This window comes from Patiria miniata, unplaced genomic scaffold, assembly GCF_015706575.1.
Source record: "Patiria miniata isolate m_02_andy unplaced genomic scaffold, ASM1570657v1 HiC_scaffold_18, whole genome shotgun sequence".
Lineage (NCBI taxonomy): Eukaryota > Metazoa > Echinodermata > Asteroidea > Valvatida > Asterinidae > Patiria > Patiria miniata.
In genome coordinates this window covers 6,426,620-6,443,669 of record NW_024037056.1, presented here as the reverse complement: position 1 = coordinate 6,443,669, position 17,050 = coordinate 6,426,620, and the positions used below count along the sequence as shown (strand labels likewise).

At 40.0% G+C, this 17,050-nt stretch overlaps 1 protein-coding gene across 1 annotated transcript; it reads left to right on the top strand.

Annotated features, from left to right (window-relative positions):
• Positions 1 to 5,905: 5,905 nt before the first annotated feature.
• Positions 5,906 to 14,413, top strand: LOC119724427. Its single transcript, XM_038195480.1, has 3 exons — positions 5,906 to 6,620; positions 9,189 to 9,353; positions 12,247 to 14,413. The coding sequence occupies exons 1-3, from the start codon at positions 6,461 to 6,463 to the stop codon at positions 13,362 to 13,364; spliced, it is 1,443 nt and encodes a 480-aa protein (XP_038051408.1). The 5' UTR covers positions 5,906 to 6,460; the 3' UTR covers positions 13,365 to 14,413.
• The last annotated feature ends 2,637 nt before the right edge of the window (positions 14,414 to 17,050 follow it).

Below are 17,050 nucleotides of genomic sequence, written 5' to 3'. Positions count from 1 at the left end.
AATGTCCCGCGCTGCGAATTTGTCGACCATCTCCCACAATGCATTGGGGAAAATGAACTCTACATGGCAAACTCTTGGTGGCGCACTGCATTGTGAATCGCCCGAATTGAATTATGAGTTCAACATTTCATCAAAGAGTTGCCAAACGGCTGTCTTCACAATGAAAAACTGGATAATTAACAAGATGTTGAAATTATTTCAGTATTAATTACTTTTTTTGGGTCATTCTCACTAGCGGGATGCTGCGCTAGTTGGGTGGAGTCGTGTACTAATGTATAACTTTGACCTCAATTAGCATGTTGACCCCAAGTGGGCGTGGTTAAACCTTGGTGAAGCAATTTTGCCACATTTGTCATCGTCAACTTTACATTTTGCGTAGTAGCGATACGTTTTGGAGAGTTTTCATAGAGATAATGTAATATTTCACTATTCAAAGTCTGAAAGAAAGAAATTTTCCAAAAAAGCAAAGCAAAACAATTTTTTTTGACGTGCCAACCGTGACTTCAGAGTGAAATCGTAGCTAGGACCTGCATACATTGGATACCTCTCCACTAACCCTTGCATTTTGTGCCTCAGCACACTCCTAAGGCCTTAAAAAAAACGTGACACACGTAGGTGTGCATTTGCAGGCAATCGGGGACCCCCTATTGTCCTCTTTTGTTTGTACTCTAACTTTTTAGGAAGACCTCCCATATGTTTTGTACACAAATCCAAATAGAGGACCTCTCGGGAAATGGGGACCCTATTGTCCTCTATTCTTCAACGTCCCCCATTGAATGCAGAAACAAACTCACAGACATCAGACACACAGACGGACAGACAGACATTGTACAGATCTTTTAACATAGGATACCAAAAACAGAAATACAGAACTGAAAGAGACTCCATTAAACTGCTGTAGTCTTTAAGAACCTGAATAATTGTGTCTTGTTTGATGTCATTTTTGTTTTCTGTTTTAATGTTTCCTATTATTTACGGGGTTAAATACTTCCCTGCAAAAGTTTCCTTTTCCAACCCTGATCAATGTCGTTTGTATTTGTCGATAATTTGGTTTTTGTTATGTTATTGTGACTGTTTTTATAAACACTTTTCAGTTGAACCCATAAATTATGAAGAGCATCCCTCATGTCTGTGGTTTGCTGTATTTATAATTTCCTTGTTATTGAAGTTTCGTTTATTTTGTTTTCTACTGCGTTTTCGTAGCATTCATTGCTTTTGTGTTAGTCTCTGTTTTGGTTTGTTGGAGTCGAGTTAAACATAATATAAACAAACGATCTCGAGACCAAATTACTTATTGACCAACGGTCTCTTACAATAACAAAGAGTACTCGCATATAGTGAATTGTTATCAAAGTAAAAATAGTACAATGTAGTAGTATTATTTGGCCCGATTCCAACAATTGCCGACAGAAATAAGTATGCGGAAATTGCATGTCGATATAACTAAAAACAAAAATATGTATATATAATTTGGTTATAATGAGGGAATTGAGGTCAGAATCTATTTTCTGTCCTCATTTCTTTTTTGAGAATTTTGTTTTGGGAAAGAATGTTGCATCCTGACGCCAATTTTTTTTTCATCATCTACAATGAAGGTCAGTCATTGCAGAAATTAACAAGTCAGGTGTGTTTACAAACACAAATGCCCCGCAACCGTGACTGTTCCCATGACATAACACCACTCTTTTAACATCAACTTACATGTACCTTGGTCACATGGAATGTTCATTGACAGCATTAGTGTCTTCTGTAGGTTTTATATGAATTAATCCCTAATCCCTATGATCTCAGAATAAATACAAGATTTCGATTGTTTTAGCCACTGTGACCTTGACCCTTGACCTTTTGGCCCCAAATGCAAAAGGCTTCTTAGGATTACCAAGGACAATCCACAAACCAAATTTGAAGTTCATATGTAAAGTATTTCTCAAGTTATCACGCTGACAAAATTTCTATTGTTTCAGCCACTGTGACCTTGACCCTTGACCTTTCGGCCCCAAATGCAATAGGCTTCTTAGGATTACCAAGAACAATACACAAACCAAATTTGAAATTCACATGTAAAGTATTTCTCAAGTTATCGCGCTGACAAAATTTCTTTTGTTTTAGCCACTGTGACCTTGACCCTTGACCTTTCGGCCCCAAATGCAATAGGCTTCTTAGGATTGCCAAGGACAATCCACAAACCAAATTTGAAGTTCATATGTAAAGTATATCTCAAGTTATCACGCTGACAAAATTTCTTTTGTTTTAGCCACTGTGACCTTGACCCTTGACCTTTCGGCCCCAAATGCAGAAGGCTTCTCAGGATTGCCAAGGACAATCCACAAACCAAATTTGAAGTTCATATGTAAAGTATATCTCAAGTTATCGCGCTGACAAAATTTCTATTGTTTCAGCCACTGTGACCTTGACCCTTGACCTTTCGGCCCCAAATGCAATAGGCCTCTTAGGATTACCAAGAACAATACACAGACCAAATTTGAAGTTCATATGTTAAGTATTTCTCAAGTTATCGTGCTGACAAGATTTGTCCGGACACACACACCCACCCACCCACACATACTTGTTTCACATGACTAGTGTGGACTTTCCATTGCTTTCGTGTAGTTAAGAAAAACCAGTGAAAAAACTCATTTTTCTCAAACTATGAAAACTCTTTCAACCCAATTTTTTTTCTATGATTCCCTTTAGTGTTTCTCTTCATTCTGCTACAGATAAACCTAACCCAAAAATGCCTCTAAACCTGTTTTCCAGAAATGGGGAAACACTGTGTGGACGTGGGGTAAGTCCACACAACGTCGGTGCTACCTACATTATATGGACGTCTTTTGTTCGGAAGTCCACACTGCGTATGTAAGACAAACTCAACCACCCACCCACCCACCCACGGAAGGACAAGGCGGAAACAGTATGCCCCTTCGGCTTCGCCGCGGGGCATAAAAAAGACACGAGTCTGGGACCGAGAAACATTTCCAAATTGGTTAGGAAATACCTTGAAAATGCACTCCACTCTCCATAGACTTTGAACAGGGAGATAAAAAACAAAATGTCCACACTTTGGATAATGGACCGATCCAGTAAGCACCGCTTTATGGTGTACTGACCAATCACCACCGTGATTTATGTCCGACGTGCGTGCACAGAAGTCCGACATGCATGCACGCGCGTATGATGCGCGCGGCAGGAAAATGCAGCGTGGCATTGGAGAGGAGCACGTGGTAATTTGCCCACGTGCGCAGTGGGCGGGGCTTACTGGATCGGTCCATTGCTTGTCTCCCGCAAAAATTGGAAAGGTTACCAGTTTTTTCTCTTCGGCCAACATTCGATCTGGGTATTGACCACAATTTCACTGGTATGCGTCCATGCATGCAAATGATACAAGCCTTTCTTTGTGACGACCCAAAAACGCTACCATGTGTTTCCTAATATTTTTTAAGGGGTATTTAATGCGGTGACTGCGCTATGTTCCGACACCCCTATGTTCCGACAACCCACATATAAGAGTGTGCTACTCCCGGTAAGGGTTAGGGATATGAATATGTGCAGTCGGAACATACAGGGTGAGTCAAAAAAGTGGAACCCAAACCCCAAAAATTATATTTTATACTTAAAAACTTATGTAGCACCAAACATAATAATGACTGGAAAGCCAATTCCATTAGCTACATTTAGATGAAAAAAAATACTGAAATTGCTCAATCCGTTCAAAGAATATCACCATTTAAACGCAATGACTCGAAAACCTCTTTCGCCCAAAAATGCGATTTCAAGAATCGTCGTTACAATTGTCTTCAAACATCACCAGCGATAAAGCCTCCGTTTAAAAGTTAACAATATTCAACAAAGTCCTTTTGAAGGCCCGTCTTTTAAAAAAAAAAGTGGATTTTATAAATCATTTTGTTTGCCTAACCAGGATTGTTAATAATGATACTGTGTAGTCTACTACAGTTGTTGACAGTTGTTGAAACAAGTGTCGTATTCTTTGTTGTTCCAAACAGTCAGAATACACACTAAACTGTTTTTTTTTACGAAACAGGTTTTCGGGTCATTGCGTTTAAATGGTGATATTCTTTGAACGGATTGAGCAATTTCAGTATTTTTTTTCATCTAAAAGTAGCTTATGAAATTGGCTATCCAGTCATTATTATGTTTGGTGCTACATATTTTTTTTAAATACGAAATATATTTTTGGGGGTTTGGGTTCCTTTTTTTTTTACTCACCCTGTACGGGTGTTGGAACATGTGTAACCTTTAATGTAATTTAATGGCGCAAACAAGGACCAGAACAAGGGACGCCAAGATCTCCAGATCGTATCCCCCTTTAATTTGTTTTCTTTGGGGGTACCTCGAGGACTGGGTGTATCGCATTGTGCCAAACACCCTGCAGGAACTTTGCCAACAAATTACTGGTGAAATCAAAGCCCTCAGAAGAACACAGATGGTCCGCAGAGCTATTGCAGACATGAGGACAACTCGGGACATGCATGGGCACATTAACTATGCATTGATCTGAATGACGGACATGTGGAAGGTCGAGTAGCAGGACAGTGAAAATGTGAACCTTATCTGTAATGCAGTGTCAAGTTCAATAAATATAATTGCACTTAATTGATTTCCTGTTCTGTTATTCCATTTATTTCCTTCATTGTCCCGAGGCCTGGACCATTGTTGCCATTGTGTTTTTAGCAAGAGACCTATTCTGATACACCATACTGGAATTTGTATCCTTGTGGACACAATTCTTTGTCCTCGTGTAGTAAAGTTTTCGAGTTTGAAAATGTAGTTTCAAAATGCTCTTATTTTAACCAGAATTAATTTCCTTGGCTAAAATTGGGACTGAATATCCCTTTTCTAAAACTCTTCCATTTGCGACGGATCAACATGCCTTGGAAATTCCTAGTTTTTGAGTAAAATCCATATATTTCGTGATAACCTAGTGGAGACGTATTCATCTATAGAAATTGCCCTGTGGAGACGTATACAATCTTTTGTTCCCTTTTGTGTGCATGTCTCCAGAGGGCACGGTGTATCAGATCATTGTGTCGGTAGTGTTTATAGCGGTAGTGTTTATGGCAAAGAGGCCTATTCTGAACATTTTGTTGGTAGTGTTTTAGGGTGCATAGTCGCAAAGAAAGCCTGTATCATTTTCATGCATGGATGAATATCGGTAAAATTTGTTCCTAATCATGCTAATGTGGTCAATACCCAGACCGAATGTTGGTTTGAAGAGAAAAAACTGGTAACCTTTCCCGTTTTTGTGGGAGACAAAAACTCATCATACGGGAAATTTTTCTACTCGCCCTGTACACAACCGAAAAAAAGTGGCGTCTGGATACTACATTCTTTCCTTGCTTTGTTTCATTTACCACCCGGTACCAATTAATAAGTTCTCCAAATTCATATTTTCACACGTACCGACGGAAGAGAGAAACGAAATCCTCTGCATCGTGGGCGTGTTTGAACGTTTACATGGCCTTGTTTTTATAATGGTTTATCAGGAAGTCTCGGTCTTATTATTTTTAAATTAGCGAACTCGTGAAATGAAAACCAAACTGAAATCGACTCCGGGAAAGTACCTCAGCTGGCTTGAGTTTTGTTTATTCTTGGCATAAGGAAACTTTCGTTATAAAAAAAAAAAATCCTCATCTTGAATTAATAACAGGAAGTTCCCTGTACAAAATATTCCACTTGTATCATTCGGATACGTACACACGGGGTACGCACGCGCGCACACAGTTTCTTCAAATGCGGAAGTAATTCCCAGTTTTGCTGTGAACCGTGGGGCAGATAGGGGAAATATTTGGGGGACTCCTGTGCCTTTGATGATACTAGCATGGAACTTGGCTCACAGAGTATGTCATGAGAAAGATATTTAGCAAAGGGCCATCGCAGATTTATCCTTTGGTAAAAATTTTGCAACAATGGGGGCGTGGCCATTTTATGTAAATAGGACCGTCTGTATAAATTCGAACAAAACGGCAGTTTCCCGAGTTCGCGCCCCGTATATCACTGCGTCGCGAATGTTTACAACCGTCGGGCGAGCCATCCAACCATTTCTCGGTCGCTGATTGGTTCCGTAGACCGTGGGAAAGCTTACGGAGAAAATAAAGAAAAAGTCTAACCGCTGATAGTGATACGAAATGGCCAAGACGTTAGTGCGAGTCGGCCCGCTGGCATAATTGTGCGTTGTGCCATCCACTATCGATCACTAGTGTCTTGGACAAGACTAACTCTGACTCTGTGCCAAATTCCATGCTTGTATCATCAAAGGCACAATCCCATCAACTACATGTCTCTGCCGTACTGATAGTGTTTCTTTCGAACACACATCATTATAAACAAAGTGCCTTCCAACAAGCTGGATGTGTTAAAATACTGTTTCGGTTTGGATCGGCAGTCAAGTTGTTTCGATCGTTTATAAGGAAGTCGTTGTAAGCTATCAGGCCACTTTGTCAGCATGGAGGATTCGCGGCAGGTTGTGCAGGCTAAAAGTCCGGCTTGGCCCAGAGCCTTGCTGGCTTCGTGGACACTTCTCGGCGTCTTCAAAGGACGACAGATTGACGCCACCAAACCATGCATGTTGTGCAGCCCTGCAGGATCCAACGGGGACAAATTGGGTAAGTGTCAACTGACCTGTTCTGTCAAAAGCAGACGCTTCTGGGCAGAGGTTGAAATTGAGATAGAGCCAAAAAATGCTGTGTGGGTGATTTTTTTTCCATTTTCTCATTTTTGCATATTTGTAATCCTGAGCATGTCTAAATTATACTATAAAAGTTTGAAACCCTAATTTGATCTCTAATTATAGTATTTTTGATGATTTGTTAATGTATATCAGTTAAAGAAATGTCTGTTTTGTGACGTTCGTGGCCATTTTCTCTGTTTTCTACTTTTCGACCCAATATAAGATAGCATAATTCAAAATAGCATAACTTTGCGCAGGAATGACCGGTTTCAAAAATTAAACCACCTATTAAAAGGAAACAGAACATATTTTATTAATTTGCAAAAATCTCATTTTTGACCTTTTGCCCAGAAAAGTCTGATTTTGACAGAACAGTTTTTAATTGATACATAACGTGTACCATGCTTTTCAAGGGTGGGCCCGGGTGGGTGCATGGAGTGCCTAGCCGTGCACCCATCCCGACTGACTAGTGTTCATTTTATTGCATTTCTGTACCCAGGGTATGCCCAAACAGTTTAAAACTGGTTTCCATTGGGGCCCTGCATACACTTCAAATGATTATACACACATGTACAAATACAATACATTACAATACAATACAACACAATAAAATAAAGCATGCGTGATTACTGCATAACTATAGGCCTATACACACATGTACAAATACAATACATTACAAATGGAATACAATACGAGATAACTGCATAACTACAAATTAAATACTATACACACATGTACAACTGACATTAATGGAATACAGCACAATGAAATAACATAAAAGCATTCGAGATTACTGCATGGTTGTAAAGCAACTATTATAAATATTGTACACCATTGCAAAGAAGTATGTACAGTTTGAAACGACATCGCTGAGGTGAATTAAGTGTACACGAAGAATTTGGACATTTCTTGTGACATCGGTAAAATATATTTCTTGTGACATCGGTACAATACATTTCTATACATTCGCTGATTACGGGAGGGGCAAAAACCCGTGCAAAACTCGTTTGGGAGAAAAAAACGGGAAATTTCCTATCCGGCTCATTATTATTAAGGAGCCGGATGGGAATTATATAGGCCTGGTTATAATTAACATCCTATAATATTATAGTTTTAATTCTTTACATTTTTATTTATTCATTCCAACTTCAATCAGTTTTGCAAAACGTGACTCCCAGCTTAAGGCCTTTGCAACTTGAACACCTCATCCCCTGCCACCAATCCTAAATCCATCTCTCTGTCTTTTCACGCATGTTTTCCTTTGGGGAGTCGGATTGGCGCAGCGGTACTTTCCTCGCCTTCCACCGCTGTGACCCGGGTTCGACTCCTGCCTGGGCCAATATGTGGATTGGGTTTTTAGTCTCTACCTGTTTCCCCAGAATATTCTTCTGGGGTTTTCCTCCCACCTCTAAAACTGTGATTTCTTCTCGTTTTCTTCTCTCTACAAGTTTCTTCTGGCTTGCGAGCGCTACCTTGGGCACTTTTTAGGATTCCTTGTTTTCATGACCAGAAAAAAATCATTGATTTTATTAAAAATTGTATTATAACAGGCATGCAACTTTTCCTCGGATCAGCTGATTTCCTCTTTTTTTACTTCACATGTGTGCCATTGAAAATAGAAAAACACTGTACAAAGTCTGGGAAAAATTTGAATTTCCTCTTTTTTTGGGATTTCCCAGTTGCATGCCTGTGTATACTTGATTATATAAGCCGTTAAAACCAAACACTGTTATGGACATTCATGGGTTTTCTTCATTCACAATTCACCCTACGGGGTGAGTAAAAAAAAAAGCGGAACCCAAACCCCCAACAATATATCATATTTAAAAAAAATATGTAGCACCAAACATAATGACTGGGAAACCAATTTCATAAGCTACTTTTATATGAAAAACATTACTGAAATTGCTCAATCCGTTCAAAGAATAGTACCATTTAAACGCAATGACCCTTAAACCTGTTTCGTCCAACAAAAAATGACAGTGAATACTTGTTTCAACAACTGTCAACAACTGTAGTACACACTATCTTTATTATCAACCCTGGATAGGCAAACAACATTTATAAAATCCACTTTAAAAAAAGACGGGCCTTCAAAAGGACTCTGTTGAACCTTTTAAACCTTTAAACAGGTTTTATCGCTGGTGATGACGATTCCTGACGACGATTCTTGAAATCGCATTTGACGAAAGAGGTTTTAGGGTCATTGTGTTTAAATTATGATATTCTTTGAACGGATTGAGCAATTTCAGTAATTTGTTTCATCTAAAAGTAGCTTATGAAATTGGCTTTCCAGTCATTATTATGTTTGGTGCTACGTATATTTTTAAATATGAAATGTAATTTTTTGGGTTCCGCTTTTTTGTCTCCCCTTGGCTCCATGTGTATTATGGTCTACCAAAAGAATCTGAAAATTAAGCTTGTCACACTTTGTATACACGCCCTGATGTTCACCATATCGAGTGGATTTAAGAAGGAAACAAAATCTCCTTTTTTTATTCAGATGAGGATGCGCAAGCGCAACGTGACAAGGAAATGGATGAAAACGCCAACCTTCCCGTTAGGGACAACATAACGACTGAAGAGAGTCTAGACAGTAGATGTCCTGTGTGCTTGAGCCTTCTGTGGAATGCAGATGGAATGGTGGTCAGCGATTACACTGACGCAGGTACATTGTTGTAGTCTTCTCCAGTAGCCGTGAATTTAATGTTTCTGGTACATGTGCCCAAATTGGCCTTTAATATATTTTCCATTAGTTTTTTTGACGGGCACAGTTAGTCTGGTTCCCTGACTGACGGTTCCCCGACGCCCTGACGTCTATAAATTGTAGGTCAGGTATCTCGCCGCCACGGCAAAAAATAATAGGCATCATGGCCTTACTCAAAGTTCGGTTTCGTTTCCCGTTTCGCCTTGTCATTAAAATCTTTATCATTAACAATGTTCCGATGAAATTAAAAACCAAAAAACAATCACTTGCTTCATTTATTATACAGTTTGGCATTTCTGTAAGAAAACATTGAATGACGTTGAGCTGGAATCTTCAAAGATAGGGACCCAAATAGCAGTGATGTAGTGCCTTGATGCTAAGCCTTGGCCTTAAGGCTGCCTTAAGGCTGGATTTTAGGGCCTTGGCCTCGAGGCTTGAGGGCAAAAGCCTTGGCCTTGGCCTTGAGGGTTCAGGGCCTTGCAATTTTGAGTCAAGGCTCTTTAAGGCCCATAGATTTTTGCATTTTCCAGATAAATCTGTTCGAAATTTTGCTGTTACCATTTTAATCATATTACCATGGAGGAGGGAAGCACCCTATAGATTTGTGTGTTGGGCACACTTCCACTTTTGTAGCATCACATTTTGTTACCATTGTAGTAGATTTGATGCAACAATATTCCGTACACTTGTGGGGCTAATGAGATGATCACTTTTATTGCATATAACTATGGAATAGATCTGATTGGTTGTATAGGCCTACATGTATGTCTCCCTGATAAGTGCTAAAGATTTGCATGTATCTGTTTTAGATAATACTGATATTTCTGAGCATGCTGGGCCAGCAAATAAAAATTTCCCAAATTAGTTTCTTGGATCCCCCTTTTGTTACACTTGGGAGAATTGTGTGTCAATATAGAAGTAAATCATTATTTTGTTTAGTTAAACCATATTGAAGACCTGAACTTATACTTTAATAGATACAGTGCAGTCATAAAACGGTGTAGGCATATGCGAGCATGTTGATTGCAATTAAAGAAATGTTGTTCTTCGTAACGAGCAATTCGTGATGATAAGGGCAGATCCAGGGGGGCCAAAAGGGGCCATGCCCCCCCCCCCCCCAAAAAAAACACGAAACCATTTTTTTTATGTGACGTCGTAATAAAGGCAGGCAATGAGTACACCACCATCTTTTCCTAAAAAAACAACAGTTAAAATGGTCAGAAATTGCCTCAAATCGCACCACAGAACATCTCGAATCCAAAAATTATTCGGAGCCCTTAAGCGGGCCCCGAAGCCCAAGCCGTAATTTTTTGACCCACCTTTTTTTTGGGGGGGGGGACACCAACATTTCTTTGCCCCCCCCCCCCCCCCACATTGTGTTCTGGATCCGCCCTTGCGTGATGATGTGTCACTCATGTGACTATAATTAGTTCTATATCAGTGGTCATTTCGTAAAACAGGGCCTTGGCCTTGGCCTTGAGGGTTAAGCCTTGGCCTTGGCCTCGAGGCTTGAGGGTCAAAGCCTTGGCCTTGGCCTTGGCCTTGAGGGTCAAAGCCTTGGCCTTGGCCTTGAGGGTCAAAGCCTTTGCTCCAACACTGCCAAATAGCAGGCGAACCGAAATGGAGACGAGTTTTGGAATACTAGGCAATAGTCGTCAGGTTCAAAATAGTACATGACGCAGCAAAGCTCGCCCCTCATACGATCCATGCATACTTAATGCACACAGTCGTCATTGAATTCCAATGTGGTTTTTTTTTTTTAAATGCAAGCAATTATGATGAACTCTTTTTTTTTTCAATAAGCATGTCAAAAATAAAACCTATTTTATACCCGAAAATATCCGGGCGCTATCCGAGAGTGTCGACGAAATGCATTCGGTAAACTTCGGACATTTTCGGAAACGGGAGGAATTTCTCCTGTTTAGGTCATGTGATATTGGCGGCTGCCTGACCTAAGATTCATCAGATGAATCGTTTTGGTCTGGGAACCAGACTAGGACATATTTTGAGTGGGCAAGTTAGGTAAACGCAAAAAAAAAAATACCCACTGGAACTATAACCAAGCTATTGTGTCCACCATTGTGCACCGTTATTACTGGCCAAAATCCCCGTCTGCATAAATCTCCGTCATTCTGATTGGTGGGTCGTTGATCACGTGTCATTGAATTATTCCGGTTCAACTTAACCCACGGCCCAGCCGTACCGCGCACAAACAAAAGTCTGTTCCACGGTAAATAAAACTAAGTTGCATTGCACGGACACCCTATTGCTTGACCAATCAGATGACGAGGATTTATTCAGGTGTTGTGTAAAACAAATAATGAATGTTTCACATTGTGCAGTGGAAAGAATAGTTTCATTCGGTGACAGATGGAATGTTCCATTCATCTCGGCGAGCTTTCCATCTGTCACCTCATGAAATTATTCTTACCATTGCACTCATAAGCATTCATTATTTGCATGCTAAAGTATACACATTATGAATGCTTATGAGTGCAATGGTAAGAATACTGTGTACCAATAGTGCTATTTACAACTTATTCTTACAAACTTCCAAATAATAGCTGAACATTAAATCTGCTATCATGATGACAGATCTTGATATATTTTTTGTATCGGAAATAAATAGTGTGATATAGTTTCCGGGCCTTGGGAAAGAAAATTAAGGAACTTGTCTTTCTAGTCGAACTTTAAAGGCAGCTTCCTTTAATAAATATTGAGTGTTATTTATATTGCAAAATAAGGAGGATGTTGAAAAAAAGTCAAGGAAATTAATTATGTCCCGAGAAATGACGAATTATTTCCTGTTGTCATGCGATTTTGATTAGGTGTGGATATTTTTGTTTCTTTCCAGTTCCACGATGGGTGAACAATCGTCTCGTTGGTTCCCTGTCGTTGCTGTTTGTTTCTCTGTACTTGGTGTGTTGCGTGGGAACCCTTGGTTGGTATTTCTACGAGTTCTGGGGTGACCTTCGACAAGTCACACACTTTGTGTCGTTTCTGTCCTACGGTGGTATCCTGCTAGGGGTCGCCTGGGTGTGCACGGCTTCCAATGTCCTGCAGTATGTCCGTCGGGCGCCAGGGAACAGTTGTCGCTGGTACAACGTGCTCCACGCTGATTACATTGCACGTCGGCTGCGATGCTTGACTGGTCGTAAGTTCCGGTTACCAGCGTCGATGTTCCTCACTCTGAGTATATTATGGGCGGTCGTGAATGTCGCTTTTCAAGTGGTCAGTTTGGTTCAATTTCTCAATTCTGGTAATTTGAAACCTGAGAAGATGAGCTCGAATACGACCTGTCCAACTGTAGTTCCTCAGACCGCCGAATACGCTGTTTTTGTGTTCGTGAAGACATTTTTGGGCATGGTCATAGCGGCAATCGGTCTGCCGATCTACGCAGCCTTTTGGCACTACGTTCTGGTTATGCGGAAAGGTCTTACAGCTGAACTGAACCTGGTATTGGTGTTCGTCAAGAACAACGAAGGAAGGGTAGACTGGTGTCGGCGCCGAGTGGTTGAGATCCACCGTGAAGTGAGTCTGCTCCGCCGCATCTTGGTACGCCTCATGCCGTTCATTGTGGCTACGGGAGTCTTGGGCTTGACTGTGCACATCAGTTGGAACTACAATGTGTACAGTGACAGCGAGCACGAGAAATGCCAGAAGAATCTGGCCAAAGACAATCTCATCATCAACATCTTCATCTTCAGTGAGAAATTCATGGTCTTGTTCCTGCCTCTCCTAGCGGTCGGTGGCCTCAACATAGACCACATCTGGCAGCAGTTCACATACGCCCTCTCGCGGCTGAAGAACAGCGATCACGAGGAATTCTGGGATCGCTTGATGCACTTCACCAAGGAACTTGACCCGGAGCATAAAGACATCGATTTGACGGTCGTCTTAGCAGTCGTCAGTTTGTATCTTGGCCGCAATTTGACTGGACAGCAACTCGATTACACCAAGAGTGGCGCGTGAGGAACTGAATCAAGACTTGAAAGTAGACTAAACGAACATTAGGCAGTGGCCGTGTAGACTATAAATTATATAAGGACCGTAAGCTTCAGCTTGAACCAATAATAGTTATGCTAGATTTGTAAATAAAGTTACTACCTGTTTTCACATGCAACATAGAGGGCGCTTTGTAAAAGAAATAGAGGGCGCTTTCTAAAAGAAACAGTACATTTTGATGAGTTGATAGTATTTCACTGACGAAGTATACTCATGCTCTCACATTTTAGTCTACCAGTTATTTTCTTGCTTTTAGTTACAAAACTTCCTTCTTCGAAGGCCAAATGAAGTTAATTTCTACTTGAAGCATGTATATAAATTAATCGACAAAATTGTATCGTGTTTTTAATACGGAATAGACAATTGAAAACATTGAGGTGAATCGGCCAGTGCCATATATTGTAATATTTTGGCAACCTCAAAATCAAGGCAGAAGGAAATCCGATTTTATTTTGGAAATGAAAAGGGAACAAAAGTGTAAATGAAAATCACGTAATTAGAAAGTACGTTTTTGTTGATTTGTAAATATTTGTAACATAAAAATTAATTGATTAATGTGTGATTATTAGACTTTTTATCATTATATTATTTTATCATCATTTTATATTATAGTTTGATGGCAGTGATGTAGACTACGCATTATAAGTTGTATACCTGGCATATCTTGTATCTCATGTGAATTATGATAACCAAGCGGAGTTGATAACAATGAAGAATATTATTGTAAAGACAGTTTTTAATCGATCCCACTTTATAAGCCATTTGTACGATACATGTGTTTAACTTCATTTTAGATAATCGCTCGATATTAAGGTGTAACGTAATTTAAGTTATTTGACAATGTTAATAGTAATTGCTTTGACACCATCGCTCGGCTCTCATTGCTCATGCACCTAACAGTGTAAACCTTCAATGGGCCTTATTCACAAGTCGGCCATATTGGATTGAGAGTGATGTAAAATCTTCATTTTTGGAACTTGTGTAGAGAAATAAAAGCTATGACGTTACAAATAAAATACCAGTCTGCTCTGATGGATAATTTAAAATTTGTGATAAAACGTACTCGAATGTTTTAAGCCACATTTAAAAAAAAAAAAATGAAGTGAGGATATAGTCTGGCACCATCCCATTCAATATACATCCCAGTCGGCTCCCGTTATAGCGAAAACGGCTAGAACGAAATTCCGGTTATTACAAACAAATACCTTCGGTCCCGGCAAAATTGTGCACATGTCTATGGGGAAAATTTCGCTTAAGACGAAAACGGACAGTACGAAATTCCTGTTAAAGCGAAAGGTTTTGGCGACCCGGTTGCGTAAAAATGCATTGTCAGCGACCCATTTATTACGAAAGGTAATCCTGGCCCACGGCTTTTTTCGTTCAATTTGAAAGCAGTACGATGTATTAGTAATCAGCAGGTGTCCGTCTTGTGTGAGTAGTTTCATGTTGCTGACGTAGATGTATTCAGATGGAGGTGCTAATCGGTTTGCCGGCGCACAGTCAAGTTAATCTCGCGCTGCGGTTAGGCCTGTCATCGCAGTGTTGCAAAGACGCGTGCCAGTCACCCGAGCCACTTGCACATCGCCATTGTGCCATTAATCAAAAACGTACTTCAACCTTTGTGAATGGGCTTTCCCTATTTGTACCTAATTCTGCCGGTTAACAACAAAGGCCCATCATCAAAGTGTTCCGATGACGAGTGCCAGTCACCTGCACCACTTGCACATCGCCATTGTGACATTCATCCAAGACGTGACCTTTGTGAATGGGCTTTTCCAATATGTACCTAATTCTGTCGGCTTGCATTAATGAAAGGGAAACAAAAGCTCAGATTGGTCCAGCGTAATTACGATGTCTTTTGTCATCGAGTCGGCACCAGGTTTTTGGCACCAGGTTCGGGACTATCTCTGCAGCCAGCCCGACATGGACGACGATGTCTACGATCACGCCGCTGCAATCCTGCAGTACCTCTCCAGTAGGCAGCAAGACAAGATGTCACAGCGGAAGATAACGGACTTCTTCAAGGTGTAACATCACCTTCCAGATAAATCAAACCAAACGGCTCTTTTCAGAGCCATCACATTTTCAAAAAAGAGATTTGAATCCCGACTCAAATAAAAATAATGAACCCTACCCTATTACCCGGAGCAAATAAAAATAATCCCCCTCCCCCAAATAGAACCCCTTATTAAAAAATTGTAAATTAAATAAAACATAATTTACCCTCTCCCTCCTCGGCACAGATTTGATATTAAAAAAAAGTAAGGTTAAACAAAAATTACAAAGCACCCCATTACAAATCCAAAACAAAATAAACAATCCTAGACTATCCCAAAATTCTCCAAAACGTAATTTCATTCAAAATTATTCACGACCTCCCGTAAATTACTCCCCCCTCCCCCCCCAAAAAAAAAATTTCTTAAATTATTTACTTAAATTATAATCAAAACTTTGCCAAAATTGTCTTATTAAAAAACTTATTCATTTGAGCACCAGCACAAAATACGTTAAGCTATTTCGTAACTTTTAAAAAAGGAACCTGCTGGGACGATAAGAAACTGATCACCATCAACGCTGGACATTATGCATACATATGCAAAGCTATGAATAAATGAACTGGTGCACGCCAATGAGCTCGTCCGCTTGCGTGACGTTGAAATCGTCTGACGTTAATATCCAATCACGATGTAAGATTATGAGATCATCACTCATTAGGACACTGACTCATGAGGGCGCTCTACCAAGTTGTAAAATCTACTCAGATCACGGACGGACCGGCCATGTGCTTGAAAACGCTTATCACATTGTCACATTGAAATCTGCAAGACGAAAGGACAATACAATTTAAATGTCTCTCCATGACACAATTTGTGCTGGAGAGATTACTTACTTTGAACATCGAATTGATCCAGGTCATCCGCCATTGACTTCTTCCTCATCGATGATCAAGCAATGAAACGTCAGATCTTCGCTTCGTAATGTTTATTTTATTTTCGTTTCGTACATTAAACATTTTGTTTTCACTTGACACAATGAAATATTTTAAACATTATTTTTTATTTGACAAATCACGTCACAGAGAGCATGTTCTTAATTGCTTTCAAACAGAAAAAGTCATTGGGTACATTACATACGTTCACAAGCGTGCACAATAGGGCCAATTCAAGGTGAACAATGGACGGGAAACATTGATCGGATATTACGAAATTCGGATACAACGAAAATTTTGGCCGGTCCCGTGGTTTTCGCTATAACGGGAGCCGACTGTAGCTAGTTCACAATTTATGAAATGCATTCAAGGAACACGAAAAAAAAAATGGCCAACTTGTGCACAGGGCCCATTCTTATTGAAACATGGTTTTTTGTTTAGTATGTCAAAACCGCGGAATATATTATATATGCAGCACAATCATGGTACCTACACACAGTCTCCGTTTGTTGACCTTTAATTACATTGTCTCGGCCGGTTAAACTTTCTTGTCTTTTTGCTGGAGTCTGTCTTGTACTTTCACTACGGTTCAACTTTTTAAAAATTGCATGAAATGGCCCGTCTTTTTTCAAATGTTAAAACAGTAACTGCGGTGACACCATCGCAACTCCCATTGCTCGTGCAGTTCACCTTCAAACCTTATTGGACAACATTTTGTCAACAA

What these genes read in the sequence shown, in the direction of transcription:
- LOC119724427 (XM_038195480.1), top strand. Translation starts at nt 6,461, where the DNA reads ATGGAGGATTCGCGGCAGGTTGTGCAGGCTAAAAGTCCGGCTTGGCCC. An exon ending in ATCCAACGGGGACAAATTGG is followed by an intron (nt 6,621 to 9,188) that starts GTAAGTGTCAAC and finishes TTTTTTATTCAG; the next exon opens with ATGAGGATGCGCAAGCGCAA. An exon ending in CAGCGATTACACTGACGCAG is followed by an intron (nt 9,354 to 12,246) that starts GTACATTGTTGT and finishes GTTTCTTTCCAG; the next exon opens with TTCCACGATGGGTGAACAAT.